General features: G+C 39.7%; 1 protein-coding gene across 9 annotated transcripts in view; it reads right to left on the bottom strand.

The window, feature by feature from the left end:
- Window positions 1-14,745, bottom strand: part of Kiaa0232 (KIAA0232 ortholog) — an 82,131-nt gene that overhangs the window by 52,612 nt on the left and 14,774 nt on the right. For all 9 annotated transcript variants that reach the window (XM_026395346.2, XM_026395347.2, XM_077803089.1 and 6 more), the window contains exon 2: window positions 1,288-1,781. In XM_026395346.2, the coding sequence (XP_026251131.2) occupies window positions 1,288-1,431 (144 nt within the window). In that variant the 5' untranslated portion in view covers window positions 1,432-1,781. The remainder of the gene's footprint in view (window positions 1-1,287; window positions 1,782-14,745) is intronic.

Genomic DNA, 14,745 nt, shown 5'->3' with positions numbered 1-14,745 from the left:
TCTCTAAGAATTGAAATTATATTAAAGTCCTACTAAAAAAATCACTCATTCCCATGTAAACACAAGTACATGTTTATAACTGAAGTATGTGATTATTTTAATTATAAGAAAGATGTTTCTTACTTCTGGAAAGTTCTTCCATGCTTGTAGATTTAATATTTTACTTGTCCCTAAATACTCTATTCTGCATTTGCTACAAAGATGGAGGCAAATCGTCAAGCTTTAGTAAGGAAACTACCAAATACCGAACCCATCTGCTGATCATCAGGTTCTGAGTCAACCCTCTGGAAACCTCACTTCCCAATTCCCTCTGGCCCAGGCTGTAAGCTGCCTGGAAGTCATATGTCCAGAGAGACATGATGAGACACCTGCAGGGGGAAGGCCTGTCTGTACAGGGACGCAGGAGACCCGAGGAGATGTTCTGCATGTTACACTTACAGAACCTCAGGTGCTTTGGTGGCTTGGAAGGGCAAAGGCAGTTTCTCTGTCAATGAAACTTTGTTTTTGTTTTCAGTGTTAGTAACAATGGCTTGAAAAATAAAAGTCCACAAAATAGCCCCTTCTTCCCACCAAGGTTCTATAAAAACCAAGAGTTTATGTGAAATTTGCAGGCAGAGGTCACCCAGAGCCCATCCATTGGTGGCTGAAAACTGTGCTTCCCTTCAGCAGGCCACACTTGAGGAGCTCCTCCTGGAGAATGAGACTGAGGTTGAGTTATTTTTCAAGAACCCAGATTTGGTTGGTTTCTCACTTTAAACTCAGCACCCATGTCAAAAAAAATTCACAATGTCTGAATTACAAGGTGACATACAGTGACTTCTGGCAAAGTTATGAGCTTTACAGAACTTTAAGTCTACTGATTTGTCATGCTAATTAACATCACTCTTGCCAATAAGATCCAGGTGTTAAACTTTGGGATGGTAAGAAGTGAACAGGAACAATGACTAAACACCTAGCTGTGATATAGGTGGAGCCAAGGCTGCAGGACAGTGCTGCTCAAAGAGCAGGCCATCATCTTATCGGCAATCCAGGCAACATCTCGAATGCCCATGACACAGAAAAAGCTGCCAAGCAAACGACGAACTGAACAGTGTGCTGAGGGATAGGACTTGCCAAGTTCCAACCCAAGTTCCAACTTGTCATCTCGTCCCCCGACAGAGTCGAGTCTGCACACCACACACTGACTGGCCTGCTCTGGAGCACAATCGCCCTTGTTAAGAACGTAACACATGCAAATACAATCATCGGTTTTCACAGGACATTTAAAACACGTAAATGAATGAATACCTGTTCCTGCAGGTCGTAGTCATAGCTGTCATGCAGCAGGAGACTGAGGACGTACCGAGTATAAATCATGGCATCGATGCCACATTTCTCCAGCTCTTGTCCCAGCCAGGTCTGCACTGGGCCCAAAGCATGAAGCAGAGACATGTCAGAAACAGACACGGGGCCTGGATAGAACTAGAGGAGCTCTCAGATGGCAAACCATCCACAACTGTGCAGACAGGTACATGAATCTAGGTTGCTGACATCCTTAGAACACAAGGCATTTTCTGTAGTTGGTGTGCTGTTGTACCTGGAGGGGATTTTCACTCCAGTAGAAAGGGTAGAAGCTTGACACCTAGGACCAGCATCCACCAGTGCTGGCCATCAGCTCTCTAGAACAGCACCTCCCTCTTCAGGCATGACCACTGAACCAGCATCCTGACAGCAACAGATAGGCGCGTGCAGTTTCCTACTTTCATTTCACATGGAGGCCAAATCTAAGTCTCCGGCAGAACCTACAAAAATGAGAGAAAAAAAGATATGCATTATATATACATGTAAACCAATTTATTTATCTTGTGGAAAAAAAAAAACAAACTGTTCCTCTTTATTGAAATACCTTTGATCTTAGAACACTATTTTCCCCCTGGAACCTTTGACATTTAAAATTAAATGACACTGTAAACTTTTAAAAGCTTACTATCTTTTAACAGGAAAATTGAGAAGTTTATGTTTTGTCTGTGCTCAATTATACTGATGGTTTATTTTGTTATCTCAAGAGACAGGACTAATAAAAACATTTTATTAGATTACAATAAATTTTTAATAATAAATTTTTGTTTATATGTAACACTGAAAGAATTTACTAACAAATCACTAGCTCACATTTAAGTGTAACAGAAATAAGCAGTCAAATATTAATTTTATTGAAACACTGGCAAAACGAATTAGTCCTTTAAGTTTTATACAGGTGATCAATTCTTTCATATGCCTAAATATTTCAGGACTAGTTATTGCTTATTTCATACAAATTAAGGTGAAACACAAAACATTTTTATACCATGGCAGGCTACACTTTATACCTACTATAACTTTTCTTACATACGTAGGTTGAATTTCCGATTGTTTGTGATAGATGACACTCTTGATTTAACAGCATTCCCTTTAACATATTTTAATATGTGAAACTAATCTAACAATGAGTTTATAAAATCATAATGTTCTTTGTGGCAGAGTACTGATTGATGTATACTACTAGCAAATAACACCAACATAGTTAGAGGTGAAGCTCATCAGCTCAGCTTCTGCATGAACTTTAGCAGACAATAAGAAGGCTACTGAAAATAACTCTTAAAGCAGTCTTAGTGTTCACTGTTTGTAAAAGAATCAAGTCAGAAAGTTAAATACTCTTCCCTCAAAGATTTAAAACTGAGTTTCTTGCATTCCATCTACAACTACATAGTAAACTTTACATATATCAAATATTCAAAAAAAAAATTAAATCCACCGTAGGACTAAGTTGCTGGATTAATGTATCACTAGTGAGTATTTGGCTACTTTAAAAAACTCTTGCTACTATGTTATCTTTTCTAAATTATCAAAGTTGATTAAATCAAAGCAAAGGTTTTTCTGAGTTTCATCAGCTGACTCTTAAAATGAAAACATTTTCCAGAACTCATTTAACAACTATTTGGTTCTCAGGATTACAGACAGATCATCAGTGGAATAATCTGGGATGTCACATGTAGCAGGCTGACAAGTTGGTTATCATTCAAGGAGATTTGACACGATGGCTAAAGAAATTAGAGGGGAACCTAGGCCACTGGATTCACAGGAAGAAGTCGGAGAGGGCTGCAGAGAGTGGAAATATCAGACACTTGTGCAAAGGGTTGTCCACAAACATTCACCAGTGTTCATGGGTGTGTGTGTGAGTAAGGACCTAACCCTGCTCGGGCAAGGAGCACCATGAAGAGCAGGAGGAGACAGGATTCCTGCTCAACAGTGGGGCAAGCGACACCCATCAGCTAGAGAACCTCAGTTTAGGGGACCCTGGCTTGAACACTCAGAAGGATCTAGTGTTTATGGTGGGCATTAGCCCTAAACAATGCTCTGGTCCTGCCTGACAAATCTTAAAGACTCCAAAGGACCAAACTGTTTCCAACTAAATTCACTATGGTCCCAGAACAAAGCTCAATTTTTATAGGAAAACAAAAACATCCAAAATGAAATGAGAATTGTCAGAGAAGTTAGAGGCGGAGAAGACACTGAAACAGTTATTGTGACTGTTCAAAAAGATGAGAAGAGAATAGAGGATAATGTAAAAGATGTACAACCCAATATCTGGAGATGAAGACATGTTCACAGGGAGAAACACAGGAGAAGTCTGTTAGACAAAAAGATCACTGAACTTTACAAAACACAGAACTGCAGGATGGATGAAAAAATAACTTAAAAGCCTGAATAGAGCACGTGAGCTGTGTGACAACTTTAGAAAAGCAACATACATGCAGTTGGTATCTGAAAAGAAATGGAGGAGATAGAGAAATATTTAAAGATTAACACCTGAAAATTTTTCTACACTGATGAAGCTTAAAAAAAAAACCTCACAGATCCACGATGCTCAATGAACTCCAACCCAAGAGACATGAAGAAAATGACACTCCATAACAGAACACTGAAGCCTGAGACAAAGAGAAAATGCTTAAAGCAGCCAGAATGAGAGGCACACCGAGGATAAGAAAACGATGACATCAGAGCTCTTGTCGGGCCCCAAGGGAGTGAGAAGACAACGGAGCAAAACTTTTAAAATACTGAAAGAAAAAAAAAAAAAAACCTGTCAACTGAGAGTTCTATATTCCTTAAAAATATCTTTCAAAATCAAGGTGTGGGGCTGGGGGTGTGGCTCAGTAGTAGAGCACTGGCCTAGCACAGGTGAGGTGCTGGGTTCCATCTCAGCACCACTTAAAAATAAACAGACAAAATAAGGGTATTGTGTCCATCTAGAACTGAAAATAAACAGATAAAACAAACAAAAAAAAGTTGAAACAGACTTTTTAGACATGTAAAAACTGAGGAATTCATCATCAGCAAATCTGTCCTACGGTAGTATGAAAAGAGAAAAAAAGTGGTACCAGAACAAAATGTGGATCCACTCAAAGCTGGAAATGGTAATTATATTTGTTTTATTATTTGAATATCCTTAAAAGATAACTGTCTTTTTAAACAAAAATAACATACGTGTAGCACATGTACAAGCAAAGTGCAGGACAAGGAGCAGAAGCACCCAGGCTGGGAGCAGAGATGCAGCACACTCCTACAAGCCTCTCCTTTTTTTTTTTTTTTTTTTTTTTTAATAATCATGAAATCTATTTATTTTTATTTTTGTTACTGGGAATTGGACCCAGGGCTGCTCTACCACTGAGCTGCACCCCAGCCCTTTTTCCTTTTGAGATGGGGTCTAAGTTGCTGAGGCTGGACTTAAACCTTGATCTCCTGCCTTAGCCTCCTGAGCAGCCACTGTGCCCAGATACTGCAAGGTTCTTACAGAGGACAGGAAAGGGCATTTCACTTGAAGACAGAGTCGGATAAATTAGCTATTAATAATCACAACAAATATCTAAACACACTGATTTAAAAGGCAGAGACAGACTGGATTTTTAAAAAATATTTATTTTTTAGTTATAGGTAGACACAATATCTTCATTTTATTTTTATATGGTGCTGAGGATTGAACCCAGTGCCTCATGCATGCTAGGTAAGCGCTCTACCTCTGAGTCAAAACCCCAGCCAACAGACTGGATTTTAAAACAGCAAGACCAGACTATGTACTGCCACTTTAAATATAAAAACGCAAATGTTCCAAGGGAAAGGCTGGAAGAACACAGATGATGCTATGCTGACAAGACAAAAGCCCAATGTCCACACTGTTACTGTCCGAAAACACAGATTTCAGAGCAAAGAGGTCAGCAGAGACCAAGGTCAATGTGTGAAGATGAAGGTTGATGCATCAAGAGGGATTTAGCAGCTCTATTGCGCACACCCGAGCGCACAGTTTCAAAATATATAAAGCAAAAGCTGGGAGAACTGAAAGGAGAAACACAAAGTCCCAGCTATACAGGGAGGTTCAACACCCCTTTCTCAGCACATCACAGAAAACCAAGACAGAGAGGAGAACAGCCCCCCGTAGCTTGACAGGGACAGACTAGGTTCTCGGTCCGAAGGCAGTCTCAAACAGCTGAAAGAATTCAAGTCACACAAGCATATTTCCTGACCATGGAATTACATTATAAACAACATAAAGATGTATGGAAAATCCCCCAAATATTTTTTAAAATATTTTTTAGTTGAAGACGGACACAATGTCTTTATTTATTTTTACGTGGTGCTGAAGATTGAATCCAGTGCCTCACATGAGCAAGCCAAGCACTCTACCACTGAGCTACAGCCCCAGCCCCAGCCCTCGCCCAAATATTTGAGAAATAATAGATGTATTTCTAAACAACCAACTGGACAAAGGAGAGATCAGAAAATATTTTATACTGAATGAAAATGAAAACACAATGTATCAATATTTTCAGAATGCCACAAAAGCAGTATTTACCTAGGAAGAAATTTAAAATATTTTTTAAAATATTTTTTAGTTGAAGACGGACACAATGTCTTTATTTATTTTACCTATGTTAGAAAAGGTCTCAAATTAATGATCTCTGAGGTTTTTACCTTAAGAAACTAGAAAAAGAGAAGCAAATGTAGCCTAAACTAAAAAAGAAAAAGAAAAAGGATTAGAACAGAATGAAATAGAAAGCAGAACAACAATGAAATAATCCTGATTATTTTAAAAAGTGGACAGGCCTCTACCTGGACATATCAGCAAAGAGAGAAGGCAAATTATAACACCAGGATGGAGACAGGAGGTGACTACAGGTTCTGCTGACATGAAAAGGATATTAGAAAAACCTCACACCAGGGACAGCACTTGCCTAGCGTGGAATAGGCCCTGCGTTCCATCTGCAGCATCACACACATACACACACACACAACTCTACACCAATAAACTCAACAACTCAGACAGAAATGACAAATTCCTTAAACAAATTACCAAAAGCTCACTTGGAGACACTTAATGAATATCTCTGGGTCTACAAGAGGAACTGAATTTACAGTTAAAAACTCACAAATCTCCAGGCCCTGACAGCTTCAAAGCTGAATTCTACCAAATATTTAAGGAAAATGTAATGCCAATTTTATTCAAATTTTTCTGAAAGTGAAGAGAAGAGAACGTTTCTTGAGTCATGTTATAAGGCCAGCATTATACTAATACCAAAAGCCAGATAAATATAGTACAAGAAAACTACGGACCCACAGGAAGAGAGATGAGATATTCAGAAGTTCTAACCAAAAGGAAATTTGGAAACTGAATCAAACAATATCCATCAAACAGAGAGGGCACAGGCTAATGAAATATATAGTCACCTTTGCCACTCACCTTCAAAATGTTAGTTTACTATGAAAGGCTCGGCTTATACTTGTTTCCCTCATTACTGAAATGGATAAAGGCCTTAAGCTTTTATGCTGTGAAAGATCTGGTTCACTGTAAAGATTTGACATAGAAATGTTGTCGCGATTTTTATCTTTAAAAGAGAATCTCAGCCCAACCACAGGATGGCCTCTTGAAGGAGATTTTCTTTAGCCAAATGATACCAGGTAGCGCAGGAAAAACTGGCATGCAAATACAAAATGAAGCCACTCCCAAAGCCGAAGCCGCACGACCTCCACCTGTGCTATCAGCCACTCAAAAGTCACTCTTTCTGTGACTTTCTCAATGGCCAAGCGCAAATACATGGTCACAGCCATAGAGTCACTAGGAGATTATAATCTACAGAGCACAGATAGCTGAGGACCAAGGAAAAGAAAGAGGAAGCAAGTCTGGAAACTTCAGACAAGGCTGTGCCCAGCTCTCCAGTCCCTTCCCATCCACACAGGACACCAGTCACTAGACGGCTTACTTCTTCCTGTTTCTTCCAGTACCACATGCTCAGGGGGAGCCATTCTTGGCTTGCAGCTGGCGACTGCCCTCCTTGCTCTGAACCTGGAGCTACTAGCAATATTAGGCTCCCTCTCCCTAAACACCAAGCTTCCCGTAAAGGGCGAACATCTGACCAAGTCAGAGAGCTGATGCGAAGACACCCAGCTGAAACTTACCTCTAGTAGTCAAAGCATGGGGCCGGGGGAGTGCGGTTTACCCACGTAAACAAAACCCATGTTCATCTACCTGGCAAGCTGAAGAACACAGCTGGCTAAAGTGTGACATTGTAAAGTCCCCAAAATGGCTAGTGGCAGAGGGCGAATACAGAGATACACAGCCTCCTTCTGCTGTCCAGCTTTCTGTTTATTTTGGAATGCAGACATTTGCAAAGCAATCTCTGTGCATTTAAGCCACACTCTACCCAAACAGTACAGACTCAAAGAAGCTCAGCACAAATTGGGCTTTTTCTGCCTAGTAGACATTTTAAGGACCTTGGGATTAAAAACAGCCCTTGTAGTCAATGAAAATTATCCCCCAAAGACTGAAGCAACGCTGTGCAGGCTTTTGGGTCAATATTAACATGTATTTTAGTCAAATTTTTCATTGCTGTGACCAAAAGACCTGACAATAACACAGAGAAGGGAAAGCGTATTTGTTGCTTATGGGTTCTGAGGTCTCAGTCCACAGAGAGCCAACTCCATTGCTCTAGACCCAAGATAATGCAGATCATCAAGGCGGAAGGGTATAGTGGAGGAAAGCAGCTCAGGACACGGCAATCAGGAAGCAGGGACAGAACTCCACTCATCAGGGACAAAATATAAACCCCAAGTCATGTCCCCAGGGACCTATCTCCTCCAGTTGCACCTACCAGCCTACAATTACCACCCACGTAATTCCTATTAGTGGATTAATCCAGTGACTGGGTTCTGACTCTCCTCCTCTAAGCGTTTCACCTCTGAACCTTTTTGCATTGTCTCACACGTGTGCTTTTGGGGGGACAACTCATATCTAAACCATAATAACATGGCTCTGTGCCTGGCAGCCAGAGTGTGGTGGTATGACAGAAGAACAGCAGTCAGGCCCAGCTGATCCCCCAGGTAACCCTGCACTGAGTTAGAATACACGCTAGTCTCAGTCTTCAGGAGTCAATGCCAGCGCCTGTGACGTGAAGATCTTTCTTGGAACCAGAATAACAAAGTAGATTTTTAAAGCAAAGACACTGACTCCTTCCACCATCTAGTCTACATGTTTTCAGGGTGATGCGACATTCCCCAAGAGGTTTGGCCACCAAGGAAGAGAAAACTGGCCTAAGTACTCAAGCTATTATTATCTAAGACAAAGCTCTTTCAAAAAAATAGATAAAACTGATAATGTCACAAATTTAAAATAAGTACTTCAATAATAAAGTGTTTTTTTTTTTTGAGGAGGGATCATTTTGAGGAAGTTCACGAATCTTTCAAAGTCTCATCCCTATGTGACAATGTTCTAAGAAATACAGTCATCTTTCTATAAGCTTTAAACGCCACATATTATTACTGAAAATAATTCAAACTATAGCTCTTGCTAGGTTTTTGAGATAGTTGTTTGGAGTGTACTAGCAGCAGCTCCAGTAAGAGATATACTTTGTCTACAGTTCAATTTCTTTGGTGTTCAAATACAGCAAGGTCTCTCTCTCTCTCTCTCTCTCTCTCTCTCTCTCTCTCTCTCTCTCTCTCTCTCTCCAATGCACTGTAAGTATTCTAGGTGTGATCACAACACATGCAAATCACTGAAAAATACAACAGTGCACAGGCATGGTGACTTGACTGCCTCGTGTGATATCCTGGCCAATCACATAGCACACAGGGAGGAGCAGCTGTGAATCTGGGTAAAATGCGGGAGAAAAAGCTGGGTAGCTCTGTGCAAACAGTGCATTCATATTTTGAAGCAGCCTGTTGGCAGTTGACTTCAGAGTATTTCTTTCTGCTCAATTTTACCTTACTGGCTTTTTCCCCCCATTTCCTGGTACTGGGGATTGAATCAAGAGGTCCACCACTGAACTATACCAACCCTTTTCATTTATTTTGAGTCAGGGTCTTGCCAAATTGCCCAAGCTGGCCTCAAACTTGCAATCCTCCTGCCTCAGCCTCCCACGATGCTGAAATTATAGGCACGTGCCACCATGCCTGGCTTATATTATATATTTTTTTGTGGTGCTGGGGATTGAACCAGGACCTTGAGCATGAGAGGAAAGCACTCTACCAACTGAGCTATATCCCCAGCCCTCTTATATACTTTTCTTAAAAGTTTTAAAAAGATTTTATTAAATATGAAAATAGAAACACAATTTTAGCACCTTGAAGTACTTTTTTTAGTATTTCAACATGTTAAATAATAACATACAAATATTTCATATTCTGTTTTTTTCATCAACACTGCCCCCATGTTGTTCCACAGTCTTGAGGCACTGTCCAGTGTGGTAGACTCTAGTCATATGTGGCTATTTAAATTCAGGTATTTAAACTCAGTAACTCAGTGAGCCCTGTCCCAAATTTAAAAATAAAAAGGGCTGGGGATGTAGCTCAGCGGTGAAGTGCCCCTGGGTTCGATCCCCTGTACCACAATAGTGAGAAAACAAAAACAGATCAAGCTTACTGACAGAGGAAAAGGAGTAAGAGAGCCCCTGAACAAGAGGCCAATGGAAGAAAGTTTTAGTTGAAATAGGGCACATGATACTTCAGAAACAACTGCCCCCAAATTGTAGCAGACTAAAACAATGGTTTATACCTTTGTCATGCTATATGCCCCTCCTGGGTTGGCAGGGATACTAAGGGTAATCACTCAAAACATGATCATTCTGGGACACAGGGTGACAAAATGGACACCATCTTGAACTCTGTCAGTCCAGGGGCCAGAAAATAAGATGTGTACACTGGATTGAGGCCTTCTCAAAGAAGTGAGCTGCTCACACTCATCAGTCAAAGCAAGTCTCCTGGCCTCTCTTCAGCAGGGACAGGTGCAACCAGCCCTGAAGACCACTTCATGGGACAAAATATGGAATTCTTAATAGGAAATATCTAACATTGTTAAAATCAGCATTCTGGTAAACTGAAAATTAAAGCACAGATGAATTAAAATAATGAAAAACAAAAAATAATTTGTAATAAAGAGACAAAAGCAATATACTCAGAAAGGTTCCAGAAGGCCCCAGTGCTGCTGAGACAGGACTGCCCAGCAGGCGGCACACGGCCTGCCCTGCCTCCTGCAACCCCGCAGCCATCCTACTACTCTCTTCCTGCACACTCAAGGCAGCTACTGTCCTCATGCCTTTGTCTTGGGATGAGACCCATTCAGACTGTTCTCTAGCTGCCTCCTGGGGATAGGCTATTTCACAAAAGAAGGCTGAAAGTTCTTCAAGCCAAACTGACATACTCCATGTCCCACTGAGCGGCATGCTCCCATTTTGGCAGATCATTCAAACTGTTGAACTGATAATTTCCCAAACCTAAATGGAGACGAATAAATTCTGAAGAGAGTTTGAGAAATAAATCAATATTTGAAATACTAACATGTGGCACAAGACTCCCTCTGGCCCAAGTTCTGAGCCCGTGAGCAGGGGGGACTGTAACCTAGGAACTCCTCATTCTTTCCCACTCTCACGTGCTCTGGAGATTCTTGTGTCCCAGGCACTGTGCATGGCGCTGGTGGTAAAAGATAGTGACCCTGAGGTTTTGACTTCCAAATTCACCATCCTGTATATGCAGGCTTTGGCTTTATGCTCAGGTATTAGGTAAAACAACTTACTCTTCTACCAGCTGAAACCCTCTGCCATTACCTTTGATCTAGTATGGTACTTCCTCAATTTATACATCCACTCCAACTACATATATTTAACTGGTCATTCCAAAGTTCACAATAAGTCTGCTGAGGAGGTCAGGTTCAAGGGCATTCATGCCCTAAACTTTCTTTTCATAATTATTCAAGCTGGGTGCTGCAACACTTTCACACAAAATGTACTTGAGGGGAGAGGGGAGAGGGGAGGATGTAACAGAAAATAGAAGACCGCAGAAAAGAGAATTTTTAAAAGTATGTTTGAAATATTAAGGCTCTAGCTTTTAGATGCTACTACTTTTTACCAAGATCCTAAATAATACTTGCCTGGCAAACCAGAGAATGCAAACACATACCAAGGTTTTATATATTTATAAATAATTTTTGCCTGTTATTTATTCACTTTGGTGCTACAATTTGGACCACAAAGAATTGCTTACTTTCTTTACTAGGGAGTCTGGCTCCCAAAGCCAATCTATAGACAGAAGAGGACCTCCATAAAGAATCGGACCTGGGCTGGGAATGTGGCTCAAGCAGTAGCGCGCTCGCCTGGCATGCGTGCGGCCTGGGTTCCATCCTCAGCACCACATACAAAGATGTTGTGTCCACTGAAAACTAAAAAATAAATATTAAAATTCTCTCTCTCTCTAAAAAAAAAAAAAAAAAAGAATCGGACCTGGAACTCTATCACTAACAACAGAACAACAGGAGATAGGGGCCAAAAACTGATCATGTAAGCCTGTTTACTCCATGTCTGAAAAATTATGAATGCTGGACATTCAGACCCCATTCTAGAGATGTATCCTGTGAAAAATGAACAAGGCTTATTTTTAAGATAATGTAATTTAAAAAAAAAAAACAACTCATGAGGGACCTGAGTTCCTTTCATGAAAACAGGGAGAACTGAACAAAGAATAAGACACTGCATCCTTACCAGCCAAGGTATCAGAAAGGAACTGCTAAGAACAGGCTCTCCAGTGATACAATGAATTACTTTCATAAATACAGGATTGTTCTGATAGCTAAGACTACTACTTAACAGTAACAAAACTATTAAGAATTTTAAAAATTTGCAGGCCTGTAACCAGACCTGAAGATGAAGGCAAAAAGAAGAACCAAATGTGACGACACAGGATAGGTGAAAGCAATTGCTTCCATGTAGAATCAGCAATTTTCCATTAAAGTAAAAGGAGAGCAGGTCACATATGAAAGGAGATGGGAAAGGGAAGGGCTTTCCATCCAATCTGGGTAAATTCTCTACTGACCTTGCTACTTGCAAATACATACAGACCAGAAAGCTTTGGTCAGCCTTTCTGTCCCTATTGTTTGAACTCAGCCATTTAGGAGATAAGCTGCTTAAGTAAAGTTGCACTATTTTATATCTAACTTTTACCTGATCTCCAGGTATCTGATGATCATATTCATCTGTTAGCATTTCAGGTTTGAAAAACTGGACTGCCAGATTAAAACTGCTTGCAGGTTACTATGTTATTAATAACCAATACAGTTCACTTAGATGTGCTAGATGTCAGAATTCATTAGCAGGGCTACAAAATGAAATTCCTTATTTAAAAAATAAGTTCCTTATTTGAAAAAAAAAAAAAAGTCCTAATGGGCCAGGTGCAGTGGCACACACCTGTAATCCTAGTGACTCGGAAGGCTAAGGCAGGAGGATTACAGGTTTATTTTATTTTTGATATTGGGGATCAAACCCAGGGCCTTGTGCATACAAGGCAAGCACTCTACCAACTGAGCTATATCCCCAGCCCCAATGGATTACAAGTTTAAAACCAGCACTCAGCACCTTAGCACAACCATAAGCAACTTAGCAAGACCCTGTCTCAAAATTTTTAAAAATGGGAGATGGGGATATGGCTCAGTGGTTATACATGCCCCTAGGTTCAATCTTTGGTACACACACACACACACACACACACACACACAAAGTCTTTATGTGAATTTACAAAAATTCATTTTTTCCTAGCAAAGGCAAATTTCATGTCAAACAGGTTACAAAATTTTAAAAAAGCATAAACTATTTTAGCCAAAGGGATGGGGAAATGTACATACTCACAACTACAACAGTTCTCCTCGCCTGCAAAATGCAACAAAACAGCCACTACACAAGATCCAAACACAACACAAAACAAAGTTCATTATCATGAAATTCTAAGAGCTTTTGTTAGAAAGGTAGTAAATGAAATTAAATGAAATGAAATTTGTTGCAAAAGTAATGAAAATTAAATTTTAGAAATTTTAAAACATCAGATAGGAGAAATTAAAATTTATCTTCACTCGAGGAAATTAAAAATTTCAAAAATCCTAAGCAAGTTTATTTAGAAACTAAAACAAATAGATTTTTAGAATTTTTGAAAATACAAAAAGCTCAAATATGATGAAAAGCACCGTCAAAGCTGAAACATTTTATCATATAAAATACTAGATCACACTGTGCCAAAATGATCTTTCAAAGTGATACTCTTGCTTGTCAAAATGTCTGAGCATAATCCCAGCGGCTCCGGAGGCTGAGGCAGGAGGACTTCGAGTTCAAAGCCAGCCTCAGCAACCACGAGGCACTGAGCAACTCAGTGAGACCCTGTCTCTAAATAAAATACAAAACAGGGCTGGGGATGCGGTTCAGTGGTCGAGTGCCCCTGAGTTCAATCTCCAGTACCCAAAAAAAAAAAAAAAAAATGTCTAAGCATAGATATTCTACTGCTTTCAACTTCTAAACTCAGAACCCAAGGCAATCTACCTCTGAGTTTCAAGAGAGGGGGAGAGTGGCCCAAAACTCTCCAACTGCTAAGACCATGGATTTTTAAAAATTACTGTAAAAAGCTAAAAAATATTATAGTTCCCCAAAATGGGCTTAGGTAATAAGCAACAGTTCAACAATGTTTTATTATCTGCCAATAAAATCTCATTTAATATAAAAATTGTGTGGAGTGTCTGATACTAGTTAGAAATTTCAAAGGGTCTAAATGAAATTCTATTTGATTATGCAAAAAGATACACTGGAGAACTCAGAAAGTACCAAAGTATGTGTGCTAAATTTTTCATCCATTGTTATATGCTTCAAACATTAAATCAAGTCTTCAGATGTAGCTCTTAAGGTAACTACAGTAATTCTTCTAGCCCCTAGAAGCTATTTAAAGGAACAGTGTTATTTAAAAGATAACAGGCTGGGGGGGGGGGTTCTCAAAGTATATTCTGGATGACACAAAAAATGTATTATATTGCTTTAGAACTTTATTTTGCATAAATTAGGAAAACACCAGAGCTTCTTGAAACTTTCAATATGTTAATATACATCTAGGACCTCCAAGAAAGAAGGAAGTAGGTAGTTTGTGTTCTGAGTTATTTATAGACCCCTTTTGCTTCCTTGGAACAAAGTTTGGGAAACATGACCTCTAATCAGAATGAAATTAACATTTTCCCCAAAGTCTAAATTATAAGTAAGATATAGACCACCTGAGGCCCTTCCATCCTGAATTCTCCAAGACTGAAAAGTTAAACTAATGGCATAATTTAGGAATTGAATTGTTAAGTATCTCTCTTCTTTACTTCCCCTCAAATAACTTACACAGTTATTCTATACAGCAAACCAACCAGTACTCCTTTTTATAAGTATCAGAATCCTTCAG

This window comes from Urocitellus parryii, chromosome 10 (genome assembly GCF_045843805.1).
Source record: "Urocitellus parryii isolate mUroPar1 chromosome 10, mUroPar1.hap1, whole genome shotgun sequence".
NCBI lineage: Eukaryota > Metazoa > Chordata > Mammalia > Rodentia > Sciuridae > Urocitellus > Urocitellus parryii.
This window is presented reverse-complemented; position numbering and strand designations above follow the sequence as displayed.